Source organism: Centroberyx gerrardi, chromosome 5 (genome assembly GCF_048128805.1).
Source record: "Centroberyx gerrardi isolate f3 chromosome 5, fCenGer3.hap1.cur.20231027, whole genome shotgun sequence".
NCBI classification, from domain to species: Eukaryota; Metazoa; Chordata; class Actinopteri; order Beryciformes; family Berycidae; genus Centroberyx; species Centroberyx gerrardi.
Window position 1 is genome coordinate 19928469 of NC_136001.1, and position 24447 is coordinate 19952915.

General features: G+C 41.4%; 3 protein-coding genes across 3 annotated transcripts in view; 1 reads left to right on the forward strand and 2 right to left on the reverse strand.

Annotated features, from left to right (window-relative positions):
- The first annotated feature begins 403 nt into the window (after positions 1-403).
- cse1l (CSE1 chromosome segregation 1-like (yeast)) lies at positions 404-11219 on the forward strand. The gene is made up of 25 exons (XM_071925855.2): positions 404-491; positions 1477-1572; positions 1750-1892; positions 2008-2109; positions 2243-2388; positions 2471-2561; positions 2704-2811; positions 3249-3341; positions 3452-3619; positions 3710-3839; positions 3988-4053; positions 4177-4379; positions 4509-4593; positions 4885-4946; positions 5036-5172; positions 6994-7097; positions 7212-7309; positions 7399-7549; positions 7663-7871; positions 8010-8107; positions 8224-8309; positions 8552-8633; positions 9436-9582; positions 9997-10228; positions 10464-11219. Exons 2-25 carry the CDS (start codon positions 1488-1490, stop codon positions 10551-10553), a joined length of 2916 nt encoding a protein of 971 aa, XP_071781956.1. The 5' UTR covers positions 404-491; positions 1477-1487; the 3' UTR covers positions 10554-11219.
- A 173-nt stretch (positions 11220-11392) lies between these two features.
- LOC139932209 (retinol dehydrogenase 10-A-like) lies at positions 11393-13618 on the reverse strand. Its single transcript, XM_071925916.2, has 5 exons — positions 13169-13618; positions 12487-12585; positions 12201-12346; positions 11976-12107; positions 11393-11809 (listed from the first exon to the last, which is right to left on the reverse strand). The coding sequence occupies exons 1-5, from the start codon at positions 13616-13618 to the stop codon at positions 11689-11691; spliced, it is 948 nt and encodes a 315-aa protein (XP_071782017.1). The 3' UTR covers positions 11393-11688.
- Positions 13619-20852: 7234 nt separating this feature from the next.
- The window catches only part of LOC139932174 (potassium voltage-gated channel subfamily B member 1-like), a 31655-nt gene continuing 28060 nt past the window's right edge, over positions 20853-24447 (reverse strand). Inside the window, exon 3 of the mRNA XM_071925875.2 lies at positions 20853-22700. Within this exon, the coding sequence (XP_071781976.1) occupies positions 20853-22700 (1848 nt within the window). The remainder of the gene's footprint in view (positions 22701-24447) is intronic.

Genomic DNA, 24447 nt, shown 5'->3' on the forward strand with positions numbered 1-24447 from the left:
TAAACGCATCATCAGAGTTAAGCGTGCCTCTACTTCTTTGTTGATAAGACTCAAATTAGAAAGCATGTCATTTTGATGAATTTTTCTTATATACCGGTAGTGTATCCAAAATCTTTTTTTTGACTCACAACTGCAGGCGTTGGATTAATGTAGTGGAGTGAAACTGATTATTTGCTTTGAAAAGTATTAATTGAGTATACATGTGCCCAAAAACTTGACTTACTGCACTTGAATAATAGTACTGAATTGCCTTTTACCTATACAGATAGTGGAGATGGTTAATAATCTGTATTGGGTGTATTGAATACTTGGAGAAACTCAGCTCGCTTGATAGAAAGGGGCGTGCCTGACAGCCTTCCTTCTGACATCTACGCATGCGCAGTATACTGACCGCGCAGTTCCTTTTGCTCCAGATATTTGAAAGCAGGCAAGACAAGCACGACTGTTAGTGCATGTACATCAGATCCTGACTGAAAGTCACTGTAGTAACGGTAGGACGTCCCATTGCTATAATAATCATTAGTTATAACGTTATTCAGCAATATTAAATTCAAACTGTCAAATTGGATCACTGTCTCCATTTCGTGCGAGTTACTGCACATGTTAGGAAATGATGGTCGCTAACGTTACCAGACAGATTAGCAAGCTAATGCTAACATTAGCAAGTTCGTTTGAAGAGGACCGGCTTGCTGGATCAGTCTATTCATTGGAACTGGGTTTTTGCTTTCCATGCCAGTTTAGATAGTATGTTACGTTAAGACATATGTTTGTAAGGGACAAAGGCAGTACATATCTTTGCCATGATATAACTTAAGCTAAGTTAAGTTCCAAGTATTGAATTATCTTGAATCCCATGTGGCCATATCGTATTGTAACTTGGCAGAAGGCTAGCTGGGGATGAGTTAACGTTACTGTGCAGCCAAGAGGCTAATGGGCAACGTAAGTTACGTTAGTCGCCAGCGAGTAATAACTAACATCTAGTTAGCTAACGTAAGCTGTAGTGGTGGTGAAAACGCAAGTCAGCTAGCTATCTAGCTTTGACAGGTAAAGTTAGCCAAGGTAACAGTTAGCTAGCCTAGCTGCTAGCAAGCTAATGTCAACGACAGACCGTATACTGTGCAGCAATGATGATTTAAGCTAAGTTAGTGCATCAACACTGGCTTGGGTTGGCTAACGTTAGCAGAACTTAAAGCGGCTTGAAACTCAAAAAGAAACGACTGTTTTGCCGACGATATGTAAAATAATAAATCATTTGATGGTACATTAATATGTGCCTTTTGATACCGTTGTAAAGCTAAAATATGTGGACAGTATTATTCAGCTAGCTAACTTTGAGCTGGCCAGCATTTAGACCAAACCCAGTCATTCATTCCGTCTGAGCAGCAACAGCCAACCAGCGTGTTGCTGTTGAAAGTACTGTCAGCCACCTAAATAGTTGTTTCCATTTATTCACCATCCATTTATTCTCGCCCTTAGCTGCTACCAGCATGGATTTGAATGATGCTAACCTACAAACCCTCACCGAGTTCCTTAGGAAAACATTGGACCCAGATCCAGCAGTAAGACGTCCAGGTGATGCAATTTAATTAAATAATGTAAATTTGTAAATCTTCATATTGGTCATAAAGAATGTTTACCTGATCGATGATACTGCTCTGATGATACCCAATAATAAATTAAATGTGTAATCTTTTTGTGCTGACTTTGCTTTCCTTTTTTTTAATTAATGTTTTTGTTTTGTTTTTTTAGCCGAAAAGTTTCTTGAATCTGTTGAGGGAAACCAGAACTACCCTATATTACTCCTCACTTTGCTGGAGAAATCCCAGGACAATGTCATCCGGGTCTGTGCTGCAGTCACATTCAAGAATTACATCAAAAGGAACTGGCGCATTGTGAGTGGCAATGAAGTAACACCCTAGTTCAGATGTCATTGTTGTGTTGACCCTGTTGACCTATATGGTGAGATGAGGAAGTATGTGTTCTAAGTTTGTGACATTTTTCCCAAAGGTTGAAGATGAACCAAACAAAATCTCTGATCCAGACCGAACAACAATCAAAGCCAACATCGTAAATCTGATGCTAAGCAGTCCGGAACAGATTCAAAAACAGGTGCATACTCACATGTTATACTCATTATATTAAAGGGGCCAGGTTAAGGCAGTCTGCAGGCCAGTACAGATTCATGTGTGAATTAAGAAACTCAACCATGCATGTCCTAATTACTTTTATGTATTTCCTACAGTTGAGTGATGCCATTAGCATCATTGGAAGGGAAGACTTCCCCCAAAAGTGGCCTGATCTTCTAACAGAGATGGTGAACCGCTTCCAAAGTGGAGATTTCCATATCATCAATGGAGTGCTTCGTACTGCACATTCACTCTTCAAGAGGTAGACCTCAGTTCTTAATCAATGGCATCTAAAAAGGAGTTGCCTTTTTCTAAAAGATTTTTTGTAACTTTGTCTTTTTAAGGTACCGCCATGAGTTCAAGTCAAATGAGCTTTGGATGGAGATCAAACTAGTCCTGGACACATTTGCCCAACCCCTGACAGAACTGTTCAAGGTTTGTGGTGACTAGCAGTTAAATTACCATAGCAGTCTTAGTAATTCAGATGATAACAAATATTCAACTGTTCGACATAGTTATGATGAAATGCTAATAACCCCTAGCATTTAGTTACAATTTTCTCTCTCCATTGTTTCAGGCCACCATTGAGTTGTGCCAGACTCATGCTACAGACATCAATGCCTTGAAGGTCCTCTTCTCCTCCCTCACGTTGATCTCAAAGCTCTTCTACAGTCTTAACTTCCAGGTCGGTTCCATTTGCTTTGTACTTAAAAGCTTTGCTGCTACAGTGTCCCATATCTTTCAGAGGTCTTGGAGTGTATCCCTTTCTCTCAAATAACTGATCATCCCAATCTAGGCCTCCCTGCGTGCTGTGTCCCTATAATGTATTTTGATGTAATTTTGTTGTGGTACACAGATCTTTGAAGTTGAGGTTTGTTTGTTTTTTCTCATACCCAAATGAACCCACGCTCAGCTCAGGGAAAAACATGGAGCAGTTAAAGGCTTTATATCACATTAGTTTAAACTTAAGTAAGATGTTTTATTGCTGGTCTGTTGTTGAGCAGCACATGTGCAACTTTTTTGTTATTTTTTGGGGTCTTGATGGGGGGGGGCGAAAAGTCACAGGTCTTTTTCAGGTTTGGATCCTTGAAGACCTAATGATCTCTCTCCATTCTTACACAGGACCTTCCAGAGTTCTTTGAAGACAACATGGAGACCTGGATGTCCAATTTCCACAACCTGTTGACTTTGGATAATAAACTTTTACAAACAGATGTGAGTTGATTTGGATGTTTGTTTGTATTTTGCATTCGCATAACTCATTTCCAACACTCCTGTGCTGTAAAGTGATAATAACATTTGTGTCTGTCTTGACTCCTCTCTAGGATGAGGAGGAAGCGGGTCTCCTGGAGCTGCTGAAGTCTCAGATCTGTGACAACGCTGCTCTGTACGCTCAGAAGTACGATGAGGAATTCCAGCCGTATCTGCCTCGTTTTGTCACCGCTATCTGGAACCTTTTAGTGTCTACTGGCCAGGAAGTCAAGTATGACCTGGTGAGACTACTGGGGCCTCACTGTGTTTCTGTGTTCTTCTTTGAGTTGACTTTTTTCCCGTACTGATAGTACACCTCATCTTTGTCGCAGCTTGTAAGCAATGCTATCCAATTCCTGGCGTCTGTGTGTGAAAGGCCACACTACAAGCATCTGTTTGAGGACCAGAACACTCTCACTAGCATTTGTGAGAAGGTCATCGTGCCCAACATGGAGTTCAGAAGTAAGTGGATGCTTTATGTACATATAGTCAGTGGAATGCACCTGCAAGTCTTACTCAATATTTCACTATTTCATACCTATCAGGTACTCTTTCCATTGTGCTTATACGCTGTGTGATACTAACCAGATTGTCTGTTATTCCTGATTAGGTGCAGATGAGGAGGCGTTTGAAGATAACTCTGAGGAATATATCCGTAGGGACCTTGAAGGATCCGGTAAATATGAACCAATGTCACCACTTCTCATGCAAATTGTTTATCAAACCATGATGAAATATATAGTTGTGCCTCTGATATGCCTGACATGCCAATGATAACCCTATCGCCATCCTCCCATAGACATTGACACTCGTCGAAGGGCTGCATGTGACCTGGTGAGAGGCCTGTGTAAATTCTTTGAGGCTCCCGTCACGGCAATCTTCTCTGGCTATGTGAACTCGATGCTGGGAGAGTACGCCAAGAACCCTGGGGTCAACTGGAAGCACAAAGATGCTGCCATCTATTTGGTCACATCTCTCGCATCTAAAGCCCAGACACAAAAGGTAGTGTTGGCTGTAATATTTAGAGGGTTATTGATTATGATACTTTGGTAATGAAGTATATATAAACTGCGTTATATTGAGGTATAAATGGCCTCGGTTCAATGCTTCTTTTCATGATTTGTTTTTCAGCATGGAATAACACAAGCCAATGAGTTGGTGAATCTCACAGAGTTCTTTGTCAATCACATTCTCACAGACTTGAAATCCGCCAATGGTAAGAATACTGTGAAAGGCCCCAGTATACTGTAGAATTGCTAAACACTTGTTTTTGTTTTGTTTTTTTGGTAGCCGAGTTGTTGATATAAGCATTGACCGTATATGACAGCTAAACATGGATCTACAAGTTGTTAAGAAATCACAATGTCCTAAATTTATCTGTGTATATTCTGACAATTCAAATACTCCAAACTTCCCAGATTCAGATTAAACAATGACACTATAAATGTACATCAAGTACTGATATTGTCAAATGTGGTTAGTGATTGACCTTTTCTTCTCATTCTAGTTAACGAGTTCCCAGTGTTGAAGGCAGATGCCATCAAGTATGTCATGATCTTCAGAAGCCAGGTGTGATCTCCTACTTTCTCCATGACTTGTTAAATTCAAAGGGTGAAATTTATGTGTTTATAGAGGGCTCTCTCTCTCCTCCCCTTTAGCTCCCTAAAGAGCAGCTGCTGCAGGCTGTCCCACTCCTCATAGCTCACCTGCAGGCAGAGAGTACAGTGGAGCACACTTATGCTGCCCATGCCTTGGAGAGGCTATTCACTATGAGAGGCCCCAACAACTCCACACTGTGAGTATCAGACTGTATAGTGACACTAAGTCATCTTGAGCTTAAAGGCCCATTCCATTGGAAAAACACAATTTTCCAGCTTTCTGCATGGTTATGAGGCATTTAGGCTGTGAAATGGCATGGATGAATACTTAAATTCAGGGTTTGTCATAGTTTAAATTAACATTGTATGACCAAAACCTCAACTTGCTCCTTGGGGTTTCAAAGTCATCTTAGAATTGGGTGTAACCCTTGATGTAAATTACGGTAAAAATCATTGGTTGCAGTTTTTGTTCCACCTTTCCTAATCCCAGCAAACGCACCACCCTACTTCTCCCTGTGTCAGTGTAACCAGTCTGTTGTGACTGCAAACAAGATAGTTACCTTTGAGAAGCTAATGATTTTGTGTACTGCCAAAATCACAAATCAAACTTGGCAGATAGTCATCGCTGTATAATGCCAGGATGTCAACCTGCACAAGCCCAAGAGGCAAATTTATGGTGAGCTTGGGTATTTCATTAGTAGTGTGTAGTCCATTAATCAAGTCAAATGAGCAACTATCTGCAAGAAGCCACCGCTTTTTTTATTAACAGGCAATGTTAGCTTTCATATGCTAGCGTCTCGTATGCAAGTGTCTGTCCAACACTGTTTACAGTTGACATGCATGGTCACCCCTGTGTGTGATTGGCCGTCAACTTGTCAATCAGAGCTCTGTAGTGAGCAGAAAGGATACACCCAGTTAATGAGACTCTAGATGTAGTGAAAATGTGAGTGCATAAAACCAGTCCTTACCTTTTACCAATTTATAAAAGGGCAAATTTCTCCCTATTTGAGAACTAATCTGACTGGTCCCTCAATTCACATTAGTGATGTTTGAGTGAGTTGGAATGATTAGTGGTTATATAATCTATGCTGTTATCAGAAAAACACGGTGGCATTCTGTGATGCTGAAAGCTAGACAAGGGATTTTAAACTGGAATAATCAGCAAGAGATGATGCAAGATTGGTAGATGACACCTGTTTCAAACTGTAGGTGCAATACTTATTTTTCCACAAGGCTATTGCACAAAAACAATCATGTTGAAAGATTGAATTCCCTATTGCAACTGACTGTCAGCTATGGGATAGATAGCAAAATGCTCCAGCATGTTGTTGTAATTTGGTTTACTTTGGCCTCTTTTTCACTTGACAGTCAAACTACTTCAAATTGTGTTCCACATCTAGCTATTTGCAAATGAGTGCAGTCTTTCATAGGGCTGGGCCATATGGACAAAATTACTTAATCATGATAATCCTAAGAAATTAATTCGATATCTATATGTAAAGATTTCTGCTAAGTTGGGGAAAATCATGTTAAATAATCAAATTGATGATTGTCACATGAACTGCATGGTAAAATATATAAAGTATGATAAAACAAATGTTAAAATGTATTCCCTAATCTGTCATTTTGTGTGAGATTTTAATTAGTATTTGCTTTTTATCATCAATTTAGACTACAAAATTGTGTATCACAATAATTCAATATCATTAGATCTTCATTATATGATTCTATTGAAAAACAAATGATGGTATTGAATTGGTGCCCTGCCGTACTTTCACAGCCTGTTTATTGTTGAACTAAATGTCCTATAGATAGACTTTTCTAAAAATGTGATTATTTATTTGATAAATGCAATAAATTTATGTGAAAGGTGCACTCCATTTGAAAATACCCATACCTAATGCTAGGCCATCTTGACCTGACCCAAAATACCTCTCACTGTTGGTAATCTGCATGGCTAATATATAGCTCACTGTAAACTGCATTTTAATGGATCCTCCTCTCCCTGTATTTTGCAGTATCACTGCAGCAGAGATGGCACCCTTTACTGAACAACTACTCAACCACTTGTTCAAGGCACTGGCTCTTCCTGGTTCTTCAGAAAATGAATATATCATGAAAGGTAAAACCTGAGTGTTGGGTGAAACTCTCCTTTGTCCTCTAAATGCTCTCCAATCAACGGCAGACGAACGCTGAAGTTCTTTTAATGAGCCACATTATTTTTTTTCTTTTACAGCCATCATGCGCAGCTTCTCCCTCCTGCAGGACGCCATTGTTCCCTACATTCCCACTCTGATTGGCCAGCTCACTCACAAGCTCCTCCTAGTCAGCAAGGTGACCCACTCACAGACGCATGAACCGAGATATTTGTGTGTTCAGGGCTTCCCATGTCAACTTTTCTCACGTCTGTCACCCATTTTCAGAATCCCAGCAAGCCACACTTTAACCACTACCTGTTTGAGTCCCTGTGCCTGTCCATCCGGATCACCTGCAAGGCCAACCCCACCACTGTCAGCAGCTTTGAGGAGGCCCTCTTCCCCGTCTTCACTGAGATCCTTCAGAGCGATGTCCAGGGTGTGTCAATTCACCTATAAAACTGACTTTTCTGTATGTGGATGTGTTGAAAAACTCAACTTTTGGCTGGTAGGTAGCTATTCTAATCATGTTCCATTTTTTCTCTGTTACAGAGTTTGTTCCATACGTGTTCCAGGTGATGTCTCTCCTCCTGGAGATCCACGCCAACTCGATTCCCGCTTCCTACATGGCTTTATTCCCCCACCTGCTGCAGCCTGTGCTGTGGGAGCGGACAGGAAACATCCCCCCTCTGGTGCGCCTGCTTCAGGCCTACCTCCAGAAGGGAGGTGCCACCATTGCCAGCTCTGCCGCAGATAAAATAGTAAGCAATGGCAGCGTTGTGTAGAGAGGACAAGATGGTAATGTTGTAGTCGTCCATAGTTGATGACTATTTTCTTCATTGTATGTGACCAATATATTGATATTTGGATCTTACCTTGCTCTCCTTCTCTTCTCTCAGCCTGGCTTGCTAGGAGTCTTCCAAAAGCTCATTGCCTCCAAGGCTAACGACCATCAAGGTTTCTACCTTATGAACAGCATCATAGAACACATGCCCCCGTAAGTCAATCACACGTTTGCTTATTGGAAAATCAATGAAATGCAGAGCCTGGTGAAACTGATTGGGTTAGATCATGACTCATTTTGTTGACTTTATTTTTTTTTTCTTTTGTCAGAGAATCTATCACTCAGTACAGGAAACAGATCTTCATTTTGCTCTTCCAGAGGCTACAAAGCTCCAAAACCACCAAGTTCATCAAGAGTTAGTACAGCCATCACAGTACCTACATTCATGTTCAGTTCAAGAGCTATTAATGTCAGACTCTAACATGGTCATTGACTGAGTACATGCAAATGCTCCTACTACCTGAGAATTATGACAACAAATGCACATTAGCCAGTAATGTGGAAATCGTCACCAGTTTTATGATTTACTATTATCTTTATGCTGGGTTCTACTGGTACCAGTGCTTAGATATTCAGAGGTTCTTCCTTTTCCCACAGGTTTCTTGGTGTTTATCAACCTCTACAGTGTCAAATATGGAGCTATTGCACTTCAGGAGATTTTTGACAGCATCCAGCCCAAGTAAGTGTATTTTCAGTAGAAAGCACAAAATGCTGACTAACAGAAAGCACGACTGACTGCAGTCATTTACTGCGTTCACCCATGAGTGTAATTCTGGAGCTACGATGGGAACATGGCAACTTCTGTTGGTCTTGCCACACAAAAGCTTCACAAGTTGGCTGTCCCTTTGATTTTGATTGACCACTCGCCATTTTAACCTCTCCTGCTCATTACCAAAAAGCACTTAGTATGTTCTTGGAATGGAAGGGCACATTTTTAACTTGTGCCACTATTAAACTTTAGCCTCTCTTGAGTTGTTAAAATGTACGTCTGACTGAATTGAAAGCAGGAAAAAATTGTTGATGCAGTCAATTGTTTGCTATGAGTATTTATAGCAAATTTCAGTTTTTATATTTAAAGTCCCCATGAAATGAACTCCCATTACTTTTACTTCCTAGTGTAGCAACAATCAACACTGAAAGTGCTTACAACGTCATACCTCAACACTTCTTGACATGAATATTAATGTTTGAGGTCAAATGAATGTGCTCTGAATGAACTCAGGGAATTAAAATATATACTACTTGTAGCTTGAAGCTTCTTTGAGAAATGTTAAAATGCATGACTTGGTTAAGTGTTTTATCAGGTTAGACCATCTATGCATGCATTTTCTTGTTTAATCTGGGTCAGGGCACAGTGGCAACAAGGCAAGCAAAGCAGCCTAGACATCCTTTTCCCCAGCAACTTCCTGTGTGTTCTTGGTCTGGACTCAGTGCAGAGGAGCAGTGGACAGATGTTAATTCTGATGGATTTTGTGTTGCAGAATGTTCGGCATGGTGCTGGAGAAAATAGTCATTCCAGAGGTCCAGAAGGTGTCTGGCACAGTTGAAAAGAAGATCTGCGCTGTTGGCATTACAAAAGTCCTCACTGAATGTCCTGCAATGATGGACACAGAGTACACCAAGCTCTGGTAAGAAATCAGCCTTAAGGGAACAACCTTTCCATTTCTCCTTTATGTGGTGAGGTTGCTACAAGAAAAACAACCCTATTTTCAGAATGATGTCCATTCAATTTTGAAAGGAACTTATGGGGCCTGAGTTCAATTCATGGACCCTAGGGTAATGCAGCACACTCCATCACCAATTATTATAGCTTCAATCCAAGCTTCAACATCAGAATTTGAGCAGCTATATTTTTTTTTCTTGCCCATATTACCATATTGTATACAGACATGGTTTGCTTATAAATGGGCCTAAATTGATTAGTAGACAGTACTGCATATAGTAGAAATACTACCCTAGTGTGTGTTGCGTTGCCAATTATTTGTTATTCTGTTGTCCTAAGTCAAATTAAGGTCAGTCATTTGGGTTTTGTTTCTGTTCAGGACCCCGCTGCTCCAGGCCCTCATTGGCCTATTTGAGTTGCCAGAAGACGACAGCATCCCGGATGATGAGCACTTCATTGACATTGAAGACACGCCAGGCTATCAGACGGCTTTCTCTCAGCTGGCCTTTGCCGGGAAGAAGGAGCATGACCCCATTGGAGAGGCTGTTGGCAATCCCAAGATCCTGCTGGCCCAGTCCCTCCACAAGCTTTCTACCGCCTGTCCGGGAAGGGTATGTTTGGACATGCGGGAAATGTTTAGTCTCTTAAGCCAAAACTAATCTTCTGTGCTGTTTGTTTTTTAATGAGGTCATAATGTGGTAGCTTAGTTTAATTTAGAGTAGGCAAACTGTTTGCTATAGATCAAGCTTATTGCCTAACGGGATGACACTGTGCCAGGCCACAGATGATGGGATGTTGCAGAAAGCAGAGCAGTGATTCTCACTTCTTGTCTCCCTTTTATTGCAGGTTCCCTCAATGCTGAGTACCAGCCTGAATGCAGAAGCCCTCCAGTTCCTGCAGGGTTACCTACAGGCAGCCACTGTGCAGTTAGTTTAAAGTTGATCTAATCTCCTTCACTTAAACCTATAAGGAGACCAGAATACACTGCAGGAGTGGCCACAACGGCCCCAGGCCACACTACCTGCTTCAACTGAACTTAAGCCTTTACAGATTTGGTTTGACTTGTGACAATTAAGATGGAAGTATCTGGGATATGGCAGTTCTGCTTGAATTTAGGATGTTCTTCTCTGATGGAATTTTTTTAAGGGTTTTTAAATTGGAGTATAAAGGTAAAGACATGACCAAGAGTTGACCTCACTGAATTACTTTTTTTTGTGTTTGGATCCTTTGCTTGCTGTGTGTTAAAGGCAAGGTAAGAGGCTAGCTTTAACAAAGATTTGGATACCATACTCTGATATATTGAAACAATTGTGTGTCAGTTTGTTTATTTCAATGACAGCAACTGAAATAAGTGTCAACAGCATTCTTGAACACTGATAGAACATCTGAATCAAATGGAAAGATTTTCTTTTCTGCTCTTGTTGTCTGTTTGAATTCCTTTTCACGGTTATGGAAGACTGTATTCTTTGTGACTGAAACCTAACGCTTCATATTTTTCTGTTGCATGTTACTTGTAGGTTTTGTTTTATGTCTAGTCTTTGTTCCCGCACTGTCTGTTAATGTGAATAAAGAGAGGCACTTGTATAGAACCCTGTCATTCCAATCTCTGAATATTAGCTGCTATCAACAAAGAGTCTACTTAGAATTTTTCTTGGTCTGTTAATTTATGTATAACTGACTGGTTTCTTTTCAGTTTTGGAAGTTGGCCTCCATACTTCCTCATGAGTAGATATTGGTGATGCACCCAGATGAGAAGTTTTGTTTTGCGTTTTTATTATTTTTACAGTAAAGGCATTTTCCTATATCATAAAATAATCCATGGCCTGCCATGCCCAACTGGTAAAGCACAGTTCATGCCGAACTAGAAATGACCTAACATTTATGCAGAAGTACTCAATATGAAATACTATGAATAAAGTTAGTGTGCAGGCCATTAAAAAATGAACAGGTGCAGATATGGGCACTCCCTTCAGATAACTGATTTTTCTGTTAAGATTATCACAATTGAGCCTTTGGTGTGTGCATTAGTCCATTAGATAAAATGGTCTCAAGACAGACAGACAGAATGGTCTTAGGAGGATTTGACATGGCCATTGGAGGTCTTCTGTTCAACATTCTTGATGAAGGGCAGCATGCATTTGTCACCTCCCATGAAGCGATAGGTTGCCACATTTGCCTCCCAAGGCAGCAGTCTAGAGACAGAAAACAAAGCAGAAGTAGCACATCAGCCTATCGTCTTTTGTCCCAATGCATTACTATAAAAACTAGATTCTAATCCTTGATGTGGCCTGGTATCCCTCTCTGTTGAATACAGTCTGTCTGCTAAATTATCTGATCTGTTAAATCATGAATACTTACGCTCTTGTAAGGAAGGGGATGTACATCAGGCGAGGAATGCAAATCATTTGCTGCTCCCCTAAGATGGCATTCATGGACTGCTGTACCGTGTAGAGGGGATCCAGGGGTGGAATTAGACTCCGAAGCTCTTTCCTGTTAGATGTCGGACAAAAGGCAAAGGAATATAAGACTTTTGGTTCACTGTCACCAATAAAAAACCTGAAGTAGTCAGTGATGGTGTCTCACCTAATCTCACAGCCTGCAAACATGCCTGTGTCTACAATATAAGGGCAGACTAAAGTGGTTTTGATGCCATCCAGGTATTCTGCATGCAACTCGTGGGTCAGTGACTCGTGGAACCCAACAGCTCCAAATTTACTGGCACAGTAATCCTGGAGGAGAAAGTAAATATCAGCAGTGGATGCAGCATTTGATTAAATTGGTACTGTGCTCTTTATTATTGATTTTTCCAGGATGTGTCCATTCATTTTGTGTGTGAACCACTGCTCAAACCTCGACACATCAGTCCTACCTCTACACATGCAGTGCTGAATAGCCCAAGAGCACTGGCAACGGTTACAATGTGGCCATGGTTCTTTGCTTTCATCTGAGGCAGAAAGGCCTTTGTCATCTGTTGATTTGAAAAGCAGATATCAGATCCATCAATGGAAAATCAGCACAAGGAAGGATTGTCAGATCTGGACTGTCTTTGTGTCAGGTGCATTTGAGTGTGCAGGGTCTGATACAGTGTCAGAGGATGCCGTTGATTATGATGCTAGTGAGCTTATACCCATTCTTTCTTTGAGCATGAGACTGAGGTCACGCTAAGAGGATCATGAACAGAATCACGTGCTTTCTTAATTGGTGCGTTCGCGTGGGCTCTTTTTGTTGTAGGGATAAGTGGATAAGGTTACCGCCCATGACTCCTTTCATAGCCTCATGGTGGTAGACACATTACAATGTAATCACAAGAAAAATCCGTATGTGACGTTACCAGCCCGGCTGCTGCTCCCTTCACACATCAGTGCGCAAACACACTACAGGCTCAAGCCAACGGGTCGGTCCACAGTGAATGGGTCTTATGTAACTCATGTCATACTGTAAGCTTTGATGTTGGAAAAGATTATGTTTAGGCCTATGTCTAGCAAAGCTGTTTGTTATTTTCATTATTACTTCAGTGCTATTTTCATTCAGTGCGTGCGTAAAAGTCTCACCCAGAACAGCGCGTGGCAGTTCACCAGAAGAGTCCTTTCCAAAAGCTCGTCCGGACACTCCAGCAGCCGCCGTCCAGCTACCACTCCTGCGTTGTTGACCAAGATGGAGACATCCCCGACCTCCACTCGCACTCTCTCCGCCGTCTCGTAGATGCTCTGACGACGGGAGAGGTCGACTGTGTAAGTGTACACCTTGACCCCCAGTTCCCGCGCCAGCTCGGCGGTCTGCTCGTTGGCAGCCGTGTTGCAGTCCCAAAGCACGAGGCGCGCACCCTCTTTGGCAAACTCCAGGGCGAACAGCCGACCCAGCGCGCCCCCGGCTCCCGTGATCAGACAGAGCTCACCGTCAATGCACTTCAACCGGGGCCGAAGGAAAGTCTGGACGATGGCACTCAGGATGGAGTAGGTTAAATCGATGAGCATCAGCAGCAGGTCCACTATCACGATCATGATGCTTCTGTCTACTAAAGCCTTGTGCAGCACTTCGAAATGAAGAGAGCCACACAAGCAGACCGCCAAGCTTTGGGGTATTTGTCGTTTCCCTGTGTGACGTGAGAGTGGATGGCTATTTTATATAACTTGTGTGTGCAGGATTAGGATGATGACTGATGGTGGCCACCAATAGAAAGGCTTTTTGTCTGATAAGTGAGGGACTGACTAACCCGTGCACATTCATAATTCACTCAAAAACAGCCAGGGAGCAAGACTGAGGCAGGGATTAAGACAACACACAAGCCTCTCTTTTCTGGAGTCAAGAGAGGCAAGGCCAGCCTCCCATTACGCGTTTTAAATCATCACAGATTATTAGGTTTACATGTTTTTTTTTTTTTTTTTAATGTTTTTTTTTAAACTGGGAGAAAGTTATTCATATGCAAATATAGATTTAACATCACAAGATTCTATGATAGGAGCATATGTAAATCCTAGTTTAGAGTGGATTTTCCCGGGTATCTGTTAAATTTGATCTTAAAAGTAAACCAGTGTTGCACTAAAGGATGGAAGATTACTCTTGTTACTGTTACTGAGTATAGCTTTTTTGTGTACTTTTTGGAGTAGCCTATTTAAAAAAATACAAATAATAATCATTAATTTTAGGCTACTTTTACTTAAGTAGGCTATATGTTTTGACTGAAGTACTTTACTACATTTTAAATCACATTTATTGCAGAATACAAATTTTGTGGGCTCTCCATAAGCATTATGTCACAAACTGGGCAGTGGTAAATTGACCAAATGTGGATTGACTGACAGTGAACTGTCAGTCAGCCAAGAAGAGAAGAATAACCTGGCTTTATTTTATTTTGTAAAGCTTTTTTGCAGGTAAAAGAATCCAGTTTGAACTCTGTCCTCTTGGCCTAAGTAAACTAGGATACTAAGTAAGCAAAATAAACAGTAGGTCTACTTCTACTTGAATATATGTTGATACTTTTTCCACCCCTGGTCACACTTTACGTATATATTCCTCTCATCTGTTAGCCTATAGAAAGCTATTCCTGAGCCATTCAGCCGACTCATAATGTTAAGGTGATAAACTGCTTAACACGTGTGCACAAATCCATAATATTTTGCATTCTTCATATAGACAAGTTGTTGGTAAATAGCCTAACTTATTTTCTTTTCTTCTGTTGGGTTGGGTTAGGGTTTGCTCCCCTCTATAGTAAAGAGTGTTTGTGTCCAGGAACAAGCCTAAAGCTGTAAGTGGCATTGACTGTGATATAATTCTCTGCAGAACTTTCGTCATGATGTAACATGACCTAACATAACAAAACATAACAGATGTGAATCTTTAGCCTGTGGTTCCAGGCTTTGACAGATAATGAATTTCACAAATATTGATTGGATTGTCCAACATCAGAGGTTCCCACACTTTTTCATGTCAGGGTCCCCCAAATAGATCACTGAACCCCATTTCATAAGAACTTGTTCCAAGGATCCTGTCTGAGATTATTATGTTTATTATGAGATATAATATGACTTGATGGAGAACTGTCTACACTGCAGGTGGGGAGATAATAACAATGGGGAGAGGGAGACCTATGATGGAAACAGCCATCCTTATATATTTTCTAGAGCTGCAACGATTAATCGATTAATCGATTAATCGATTAGTTGTCAACTATTAAATTAATCGCCAACTATTTTGATAATCGATAAATTGGTTTGAGTTTTTAAGAAAAATAAGTAAAAATTCTCTAATTCCAGCTTCTTAAATGTGAATATTTTCTGGTTTCTTTACTCCTCTATGACAGTAAACTGAATATCTTTGGGTTGTGGACAAAACAAGACATTTGAGGACGTCATCTTGGGCTTTGGGAAACACTGATCAACATTTTTCACCATTTTCTGACATTTTATAGACCAAACAACTAATCGATTAATCGAGAAAATAATCGACAGATTAATCGACAATGAAAATAATCGTTAGTTGCAGCCCTAATATTTTCTCAACGTGCTAACGTTTAGTGAATAAAATAATGAAAAATGGTGAAATGAAATAATAAAACAGTGAAATTTAACTATTCCTCATTTTGCTGGGGTCCTCTGGAAACCCTTCAAGGTCCCCCAGTTTGAGAATCACTGTCCTAGACCATATTACATATAGGCAAAAAACAAACAAAATGTAAACGGTGTGGTATTCTGCTTTTATCCCAACTTCAAATAATAATTGTTTTTCATCTGATATTTTATTTCATCCTGACAAAATTCCTTCAAAGCAGTAGGTTGCAGTGAAAGTCAGTGATTGATCAGGGTGAAACTCTTTCACTGATTTTATTCTAGATCGGCACTGGAGGGCGCTGTTGCATAGGGAATCCAGTCTCACACAAGTGCAGTTGCCCAATCCTCCATAATTTACTGTACATTCATGTAGAACATGCCTGTTGTATGTAAGCAGTGGTTTTATAAAAAACATATTTCAATTCATATCAAGTGAAGCTCGTAGGACCAACGCTGAATTATTGTCTTTTATTAAGCATCAGTCAGTAAAGGGAGAAAATTGCTTCAAAATTATCATACACATTTTCTTATAGCTTTTTAGATGATATTTACAAGTTCTGTGTGTCACAGTTTAGTAGCGCTACATGCGTTGAACAACAGAGAACCACAAAGATAATATTCTACAAAGTCAACTGGTACAAAGTATGAAACTTTACAAAACAAACAATTCCCCAGACTCAGATAGAGCAGCATACAGGCCGGTGTGAGCTGAACAGAGGTGATCAATTCCCTGAAAAAGAGGGGAAGGTTCGGAAAATCAAATAATGTGTCTGTATTTGGCTTAATCTGCTCGTGTGGCATATTGTGCTTAAACAAAATTATTAATTGATATTATCCCTTGTGCTTTAGGAAATTGAATTAGAACCAATATGTAACATTGTATGTTGACATTGTTATTTGTATGGTCACTATAGACAGCAGAGTATTGAATTCAGAAAAATCAATAAAGTGCAGTTAAGAAAACAAGAAAAAAGGATATATATATCTATATAAAGCAAAAAGGACGTCAACGTTAATATTCATATCTAGCAAAGAGTTTTATAATCATATAAGTATCCTATGGCTTGTATGGAAGTAAGTCCACTATAATGAGAGGCTTAATTCCAAAACATTCTCAGTATTTACTGCATGTCTGACTGTTGTGTGATGAATGCTAATGAATCTTCACTCCTCACTGTGTAACACATCCTCCTTTTCTACCTATCAGTCCCTTTTCTTTCTCTAACACCTTTAATGATCAATGCCATATGACCATTTGTCAATTGATATTTTTATCCCATTACCATTCTATGCAATGCACCCTATGACGTGGCCTCGGCCGTGTGTGTGTGTGTATCAAACCCCATACACGGATGACTGTTTATATAGTTTCCTGTAATCTGAATGGCCTCCTTGCCCCTCCTCTGCAAGACTCTTCTGTTAGAAAGTTTGTTCCTCAGAAGTCCATGACACCATCTGACAAAGACATGACTGTAACTGAGCCTTTCCTGCTGGCCCAATCCCTCCCTTTCCATGCCCAGGCTGATATTTATAGTATCACAGAAATGAACACATCCTAAAAGGATGCCTCAGCCCAACTACCGTTTCTGCATCGTCATTCTACACAAAAGACTCAAGCACAAGGACAGTCCTTGCAGTGGAAAAAATACACACAGGTGTTGTGTGCATAGCTACATAATTTAGGTCCATTCACATGCACACTGACAGAGTATGATGGCCATTGTCTTGACCGAATGAATGTCTTACCCTCCCAAAGGAGCAAAAGGGAGTGGGAGATCTTAAGTTATTTCACAAATGCCTTGTCATATAACAAACAAACAACATTTAAAATGATCATTCTGTCTTTGTAAGAGTTCATTGACAGTGGCAGATCATCTGCTAGGGTGTGGGCTGGAGTTGGACATGAGGTGAAGGAGCAGTGCTTCAGCCACCATCAGAAATGTCAATGGTAATCAGGCTCACAGCTCTGCTGCACTGCTCTCTCTCTCTCTCCCACACACACCGCCCCACCTCTCCTTCCTATTCCATTCACATTTCACACTCACTCGCTTCACGAGAATAGGTAGCGGAAGTGAATATACACATAGCAACAACACCTTGGTTTCACGGGGCTTGTGGCTGACTGCATTGTGGTCAGGCTCTGTCTGTTTATTTGTTCTTTGCTGAGGTGTGTCTGTGTGTGTGTGTGTGTGTGAAAGAGAGAAAGTGATAATATAGCAGTCTGACAGCATGGTGATCCTGTTCTCTGTTTATCTACTACATCATTTGTTTAATTATATATCAGGATTCACTGGACCGAAACCACAGGAGAGGAGGGATTAAAGAGATGAATGAATGATGTGCATGAATGTGATTTACCTGAGCCAGACTGTACATGCTGTTTGTATTTGTACTGTGTTGTTTGAGTCTTTAAGGACTCCATCTCCACACATTAGGCTACTTGCTTGCACCAAATGTGAGCCATCCAGTCATCTCAACTATCACCATGGAAACAGTGTTGTTCACTCTACTGAATCTGCACCTGTTTGTTTTTGTGGATTGGGTCTCTTTCATGTAAATGCATGATGTATTAAAGAGTAAGTGCATGAGAGGGACATAGAGAGAGAGGGGGGGTGTCTAATATATCAGTCTGACAGCATGGCGACCCAGTTCTCTGTATTTATTTGCTATACAGTTTGTTTAATTGTCATTTGGGCTCCATTAGACAGAGGCCACAGTGACAGATGTAGTGTGCGGGGCAAGCAAAGGCACAGAAATATCTACCTCATTTCATGTAGAGTGATTGCAGCAATGGAAAACAGCCATAGAGAGTAAATAGTTCTATATTTCTTTTTCAGACTTGAAGAATTCATTGCTGAAAATAGACGGTCTGCAGCATGCTCGCATGATATGTACCTTTAATGTCGCATGAGGGATGATCAGCACCCAGATGGGTCGCATGTTTGGAATCAGGTGCATATGAGAGAATGTACTAGAACATGCCGGTTATTTGGTTGAAGTAAAACAGCCTACAGACACAAGGTACCTCCATGCTGTTTGTGTGCATGAGTGACTAGCTATAGCTGCGAGGTGGGCCTCTGTTTGTAAGAGATTTCATGTGAACTCATATGAGCATAATGTTTTGGTTTTCTGGAAGCGGACCACTTGCCATGATCCACAGTGTGAAAATAATCAAATTAGCTTCTGAAATGGATGTAATGTAAAGTGCTGTGTTCTCTCTTCAGTCTTCCTTCTTTGATCCCCCCTCAACATCTCTCTTCTTCAGAGGGCAATCCTCTCATCTGTTCAGCCTTCAGCTTACTGATTACCTCAAGTTTGTACTTGCAAAAATGCAAAAATGGCTCCCTGAAATATGCTAGATACTGCTGTTTAGAAATTTCTGTTGAAATACAATGCTTGAATTCATAACATTTTGGAATATATCAGCAACCCTTACCATAATCTGTATCAGTCATCAGGAAGAAAAACTCTTTGGTTTCTCACATTGCACAAAGGATAGAGGGACAGACATTTACAGGGAGACAGTACCAACAATACAAATTGATCTACTATATTGTCTAATAAATGCAACTCCATCAAAATAATGCAGTACATACTGTATATTGAAATGCAAAACTATGAGATTAGCACAATATATTAATCTAAGAGTCCATTCTTTAGAAAATATCTTAAAAATATAAATTTACATTTTGATTCTTGCCTTTACCTTGTACAATAAATGTGTATTTTTGTAATATTCTACTTTTGTTATTATGCATGTACAGTATTCACACTCCTACAAATCTGGAAGTTCAACATAGAAAATCTATGTGATTTTCAGTGCTGCCTTTCCAGCTAAAAGATGCTCATAAGCGCTGTCATTTGATATGAAGCACGCGTTCAGTTTATCAGCTACAATAAGAATGATGACTCCTCTGAACACATTTGAGAAAGTTTTGAAATCATACAAGACTTTTTGATTTTCTCCAGATTCAAAATGAACTCAGATTGCATCACCAACCCAAGGGACACACAAACAATTAGAAACAAACAAAATAAGTAAACAAACAAAATAAAAAGTTTTCTGTGTTCATATTAAAAATAATCATCATGTTAAGGTGCTCTCTCATGCCAGCGATTGGGCACAATGGGAACATGAGGGAAATCAATAGATACAGCCTCACAGTGTCTCTCTGTGTTCTCTAAATATATTATCTGCAGTGAAAAATAATGATGAGCAAGACACTATACTCTTCTTGAACATAAAAGACTGAAACACTTGATTTTCCTCAAACTCACACTGAAGACAAAACACCAAGAACATTATAGAGCTATGAATATATATGAAAGCTAATTATTGCACACACTTACATAATGCTCTCTCTCTCTCTTTCTCTCTCTCTCTCTCTTACTCTCTCTCTCTCTCTCTCTCTCTCTCTCTCTCTCACACACACACACACACACACACACACACACACACATACACACACACACAAACATAAAACATGGGTGCTGATACATAAACTAAGGCCAGTTTTGAGGAAGGAAGTAATAGGAAGTAAACATACATTTTCCCAACACATTGTTGTCTTAGTAATGCCATAATTATACACTGTATAACCACAATTTATAGAAAAATGTATGTTCCACACTGCAATGTATTATTGTTTCTCAGAGTTTGCAACGATCATTGGCTGTCAGAAAAATAGTTGGGTTTTTTTTACTTTTAAAAATGATATACAGTACTGTTACATTAATATTGAAGGAATGGGTTTTCTCATCATGGTTTTCCATCTGTGTACTGTTATCACTAGACAGTAATCACTAGACGGTAATCTGGGCTAATTCAAATCTAAAAATAGCAAATATTCCTCAGATGGGCATCCCTAGCCAGATATTTACTTTTTTTCTTAGATCAGGGTCCTCAGCTAAATGAGTATTTATTCGGGGGTGGGGGATGGGGGTGGGAGGTGGGGGGGTTGGGGGTTGAGAACATAACAAAAACCTCTTTCCCATGTTCCACAACTATTTTACTTTACTTCTGTGATAGATATTTGTATTGAATTTCTCTAAATCTTTCTGCAGACATTTACATTTCTGGGGATTCAAATTTTGCTTCGTTTTTTTTGTGCTTCTCATTTGCTCTCCACCCCTCTGGTTCCTTCTCTCCTGCCTGCTTCTTCTCTGGTTCTTCTCATTGTTATTTTATTTATGTGTCAGAGTGACTCTTCTCTCCCTGAAGTGCCTGTAGCTCTGGAGCCACATGGTTCTCCTGCCCGCCCCCTGGGAGCCCCTCTAACGGCAACGTGCTGTTCCCCAGCTTCCTCTGAAGGCCCATGTGGTTGGACCCTTTCTGGTAGCTGGAGCGGTGGCCAGACTTAGGGCTGGTATTTTCCAGGAGTCTTTGGGTGCCTGAACCGTCATGTAGGTGCTCCTCCTCATCTGTGTCAGCATCGATGAACTTATTGATGGAAGCATCATGGAATGTGAAAAGGTTCTCGGGGGTCTTGCTGGGCGTCCTGCTGCTGGCAGTTGTGTAGACAGACACTTCAGGGCTCTGGAGCGAGGAGCTATCTGAGAGGGCCCCCGTCCCTGAACCCCCCCGCCCCGAAGAGGGAGAGGAGGAGACGCCTACCTCCCCGCATTTGAAGTTGACCTTGAGCGAGCGGCTTTTGAGTGGGTTGCTGAAGCGCGGGCCCCTGGGGCTGTCAGAGGACGGGCCTGTCAGGGGTGCAGTGGTGCTGTGGGATCCCTCGCGCTCATTTTCCGGGGTGGTCTCCAGGTTGGGGTTGGTGCTCACCCTCCCTGGCACGCTGCTGACGGGGCTGTGGGAAAAGCGGGAGCTCTCAGGAAAGTCAGTGGCGCAGCTGATGAAGCTGTCAATACTGGAGATGCTCCTCATGTCTGTCACTGCCTCCACTGTGCGTGAGACGGGTTCAGTGGGGATACTTCCCATCTCAAACTCAGTTCTCTGTCCAACTGCTGTGGACAGCGGCCCTTTGTCCTTGCTGTTGAGGTTGGGTTGTGACTGGGTCATGGCCATCTTGTTGTATATCTCCTCCAGTTTCTGTGCACTGAGGTGCTGAGGGCTAGAGGGCTTGGCTTTCTCTTGGAAGCTGGATTCTAGTTTCCTGGCTGGGCTGCTCTCCGGCGTTGGTTTGACTCTCTGGTGGCTGGGAGACACGTGATTATCATGCATCTTCTTTCCCATGTTGTCTTCATTTTTGTCCACCATTACATCCATGAGCTCCACACTGCGGGCAAATGCCTCTTTCATGTTCATAGAGACAATGCTACCATTTCTCTTAGCCCTCTCCAGGGCCTCCCTTCTTTTGATGGCTTTTTCCTGCCTCTTTTGCTCTTTGTAGAACTCAGAGAAGTTATTCACAATAATAGGAATAGGCAGGGCTATCACCAGTACTCCAGCTATGCAACACAGGCCCCCCACTATCTTTCCCAGTAGAGTTTTTGGGTAGATATCACCATAGCCTACTGTGGTCATAGTGATAGTAGCCCACCAGAAGGAAGCCGGAATGCTTTTAAACTTGGTGTCATCCTCATCCTTCTCAGCGAAGAACACCAGACTGGAGAAGATCATGATGCCCATGGCCAGGAACAGGATCAGCAGGCCCAGCTCGTTGTAGCTCCTCCTCAGGGTGAAGCCCAGAGACTGCAGACCTGTGGAGTGACGAGCCAGCTTCAGAATACGCAAGATACGCATGATCCGGAAAATCTGAACCACGCGACGGACGTTCTGGAATTGCAGCACGCTCTTGTTGGATTCAGTCAGGAAGATGGTGACGTAGTAGGGCAGGATGGCCAGCAGGTCGATGACGTTCAGAGGACCCTTAAAGAACTTCCACTTGCTGGGGGAGGAGAGGAAGCGGAGCAGGTATTCCATGGTAAACCAGGCAATACACACCGCCTCCACGTGGGCCAGTTGTGGGTTGTCTGTGGACTGGCCAAACTCATCTGTGTCCTGCAGCTCTGGAAGGGTGTTCAGAGACAAGGCAATGGTGGACAACACAATGAAGAGGATGGAGATGATGGCCAGGACCTGGAAAACAGAAAATAACATATTAAGACTTGCATGAAAAATACAGAGAAATGCACATAATGTTTGACTGTGCAGATGAATATACCCCAGAGTGTTGTATACCCATCTAGTGCTATTTCTTTGGCAACATGTAGTCAGCACCACCATTTAGCTTTCATTTTGAAAACTTAATTTAACAATCACACTTACTAGAAACACACCTGCAAATAGGGAATTAGATTTGTATTTAGTAATATTGAGAGCAAGGAAAATGAATGCTGACAGTGACATTGGAAGACCAGGGTAGCTAATGTTGCAAGCTGACTGCTGCTGAACTTTATGTACATGCTGAATGTGAAAATGGTCCAAAGCAAAATACTGCTTTAACAATGTGAAAGAGGAAGAAGGTCAATTCTATGAGAAATCATTTCATTTGAATGTGTCAAATTGGTGTGACACTTTTTTGTTCCATTTGTTCCATTTCCATAAAATGACATTTCAAAACTGGTTTAAATATCCCAGAGATGACATTTCCTGATGCTGATGCCTCAAAATATTAGTTCATGGCCCATTTAACTTTCTGACTACTTTCTCCAAAGAATTCATGAAATGTCATGTCAGCATTTCAAGAGAAATAGGGTCAGAGCTAATATGATCTCTGGGGCAGATTTTTTTTTTCTATTTAAGGCTTGATACATGTGTTAAACAGAGAGGGTGAGGGAGGGAGAGGAGAGAGTGTTTGAGATTGTATTGATACATTTTATAAGACCCCTGCCACACCCCTCATTCTTCACCAGCTCTCTGCCCATTTCTATTGTCTGCCTCAATCCTTCAGTGCCCAAGGCTAAAAGAAAACCACAATGTATTACTTGTTTTACAAAGCACACATTGTATGGTCAGTGAGTATGAGTGACAGACTACTAGAGACCTCTGAAGCATTGAGCCAGCCACTAATGATATAATCTGCTGAGTACAACAGGGTTTGGTCATGGAACTGTGGATTAAGAACAGTTGTGGGTGTGTAAATTGGGTGTGCCACACCTATTATTCCTCTCCCAGAGTCAGTGTGAAATCCAACACAAGGTCACAGTGGAGGCTATGTCCCAGACCAGTGGAGAGCAGGATTATTCCCTGGCACCAATCAGCGGCCATAAGCTTTAATTAATCCTGACAGGTGACTGCTTGCACACCTACCTTGGCCTTTGGGAAGATAGGGACTAGAGGTAGAGAAACCCTGCAGGGTGGGGGTGAGAGAGGGCAGGAGAAAATCTAGACTAAGGCATTTCAGGTTCAGCCAAATTGCTCAGCGCACTGAGTGAATTAAAGGGCAGACAAAATTTTAAACTCATTCAGAGTCTTCCTTAAAATAGCCTGCCTCCGGTCTGGATCCCCAGAGACCTAGGTGATGGATGAACTCTCTCAAATGCAACCCATTAGAAGTAGATTTCCTGCTATTGAATAATCGCACCAAAGACACTAAAACAACAAATGTCAACGGGAAGCAATAACACGACCCTTAAAAGTAACAGGCAAAAGTCAGAGAGCCACTCCCAGCTCCTGTGGTGCTTTCAGTGTTCTTGGATTTGAGGTCAGTTACATTATCAGAACCCAAAAGCCCAGAGTGGTTGGAAAAGGAATTGAATGGAGTATGCACACTGATTTGGCAGCAGTGCTTGAATAGACAGGGACAAGAACAGGGAGCTACCGGCTCCTGAGCCTCGATTCTAAAATGGGCCATTCAGTGGAAACCACACGCATCAGATCATGG

What these genes read in the sequence shown, in the direction of transcription:
- cse1l (XM_071925855.2), top strand. Translation starts at nt 1,488, where the DNA reads ATGGATTTGAATGATGCTAACCTACAAACCCTCACCGAGTTCCTTAGG. An exon ending in TAGGGACCTTGAAGGATCCG is followed by an intron (nt 4,054 to 4,176) that starts GTAAATATGAAC and finishes ATCCTCCCATAG; the next exon opens with ACATTGACACTCGTCGAAGG. An exon ending in AGCTCCTCCTAGTCAGCAAG is followed by an intron (nt 7,310 to 7,398) that starts GTGACCCACTCA and finishes ACCCATTTTCAG; the next exon opens with AATCCCAGCAAGCCACACTT.
- LOC139932209 (XM_071925916.2), bottom strand. Translation starts at nt 13,618, where the DNA reads ATGATCGTGATAGTGGACCTGCTGCTGATGCTCATCGATTTAACCTAC. An exon ending in ACTGCCACGCGCTGTTCTGG is followed by an intron (nt 12,586 to 13,168) that starts GTGAGACTTTTA and finishes TCAAATCAACAG; the next exon opens with ATGACAAAGGCCTTTCTGCC. An exon ending in ATCCCCTTCCTTACAAGAGC is followed by an intron (nt 11,810 to 11,975) that starts GTAAGTATTCAT and finishes TTCTGTCTCTAG; the next exon opens with ACTGCTGCCTTGGGAGGCAA.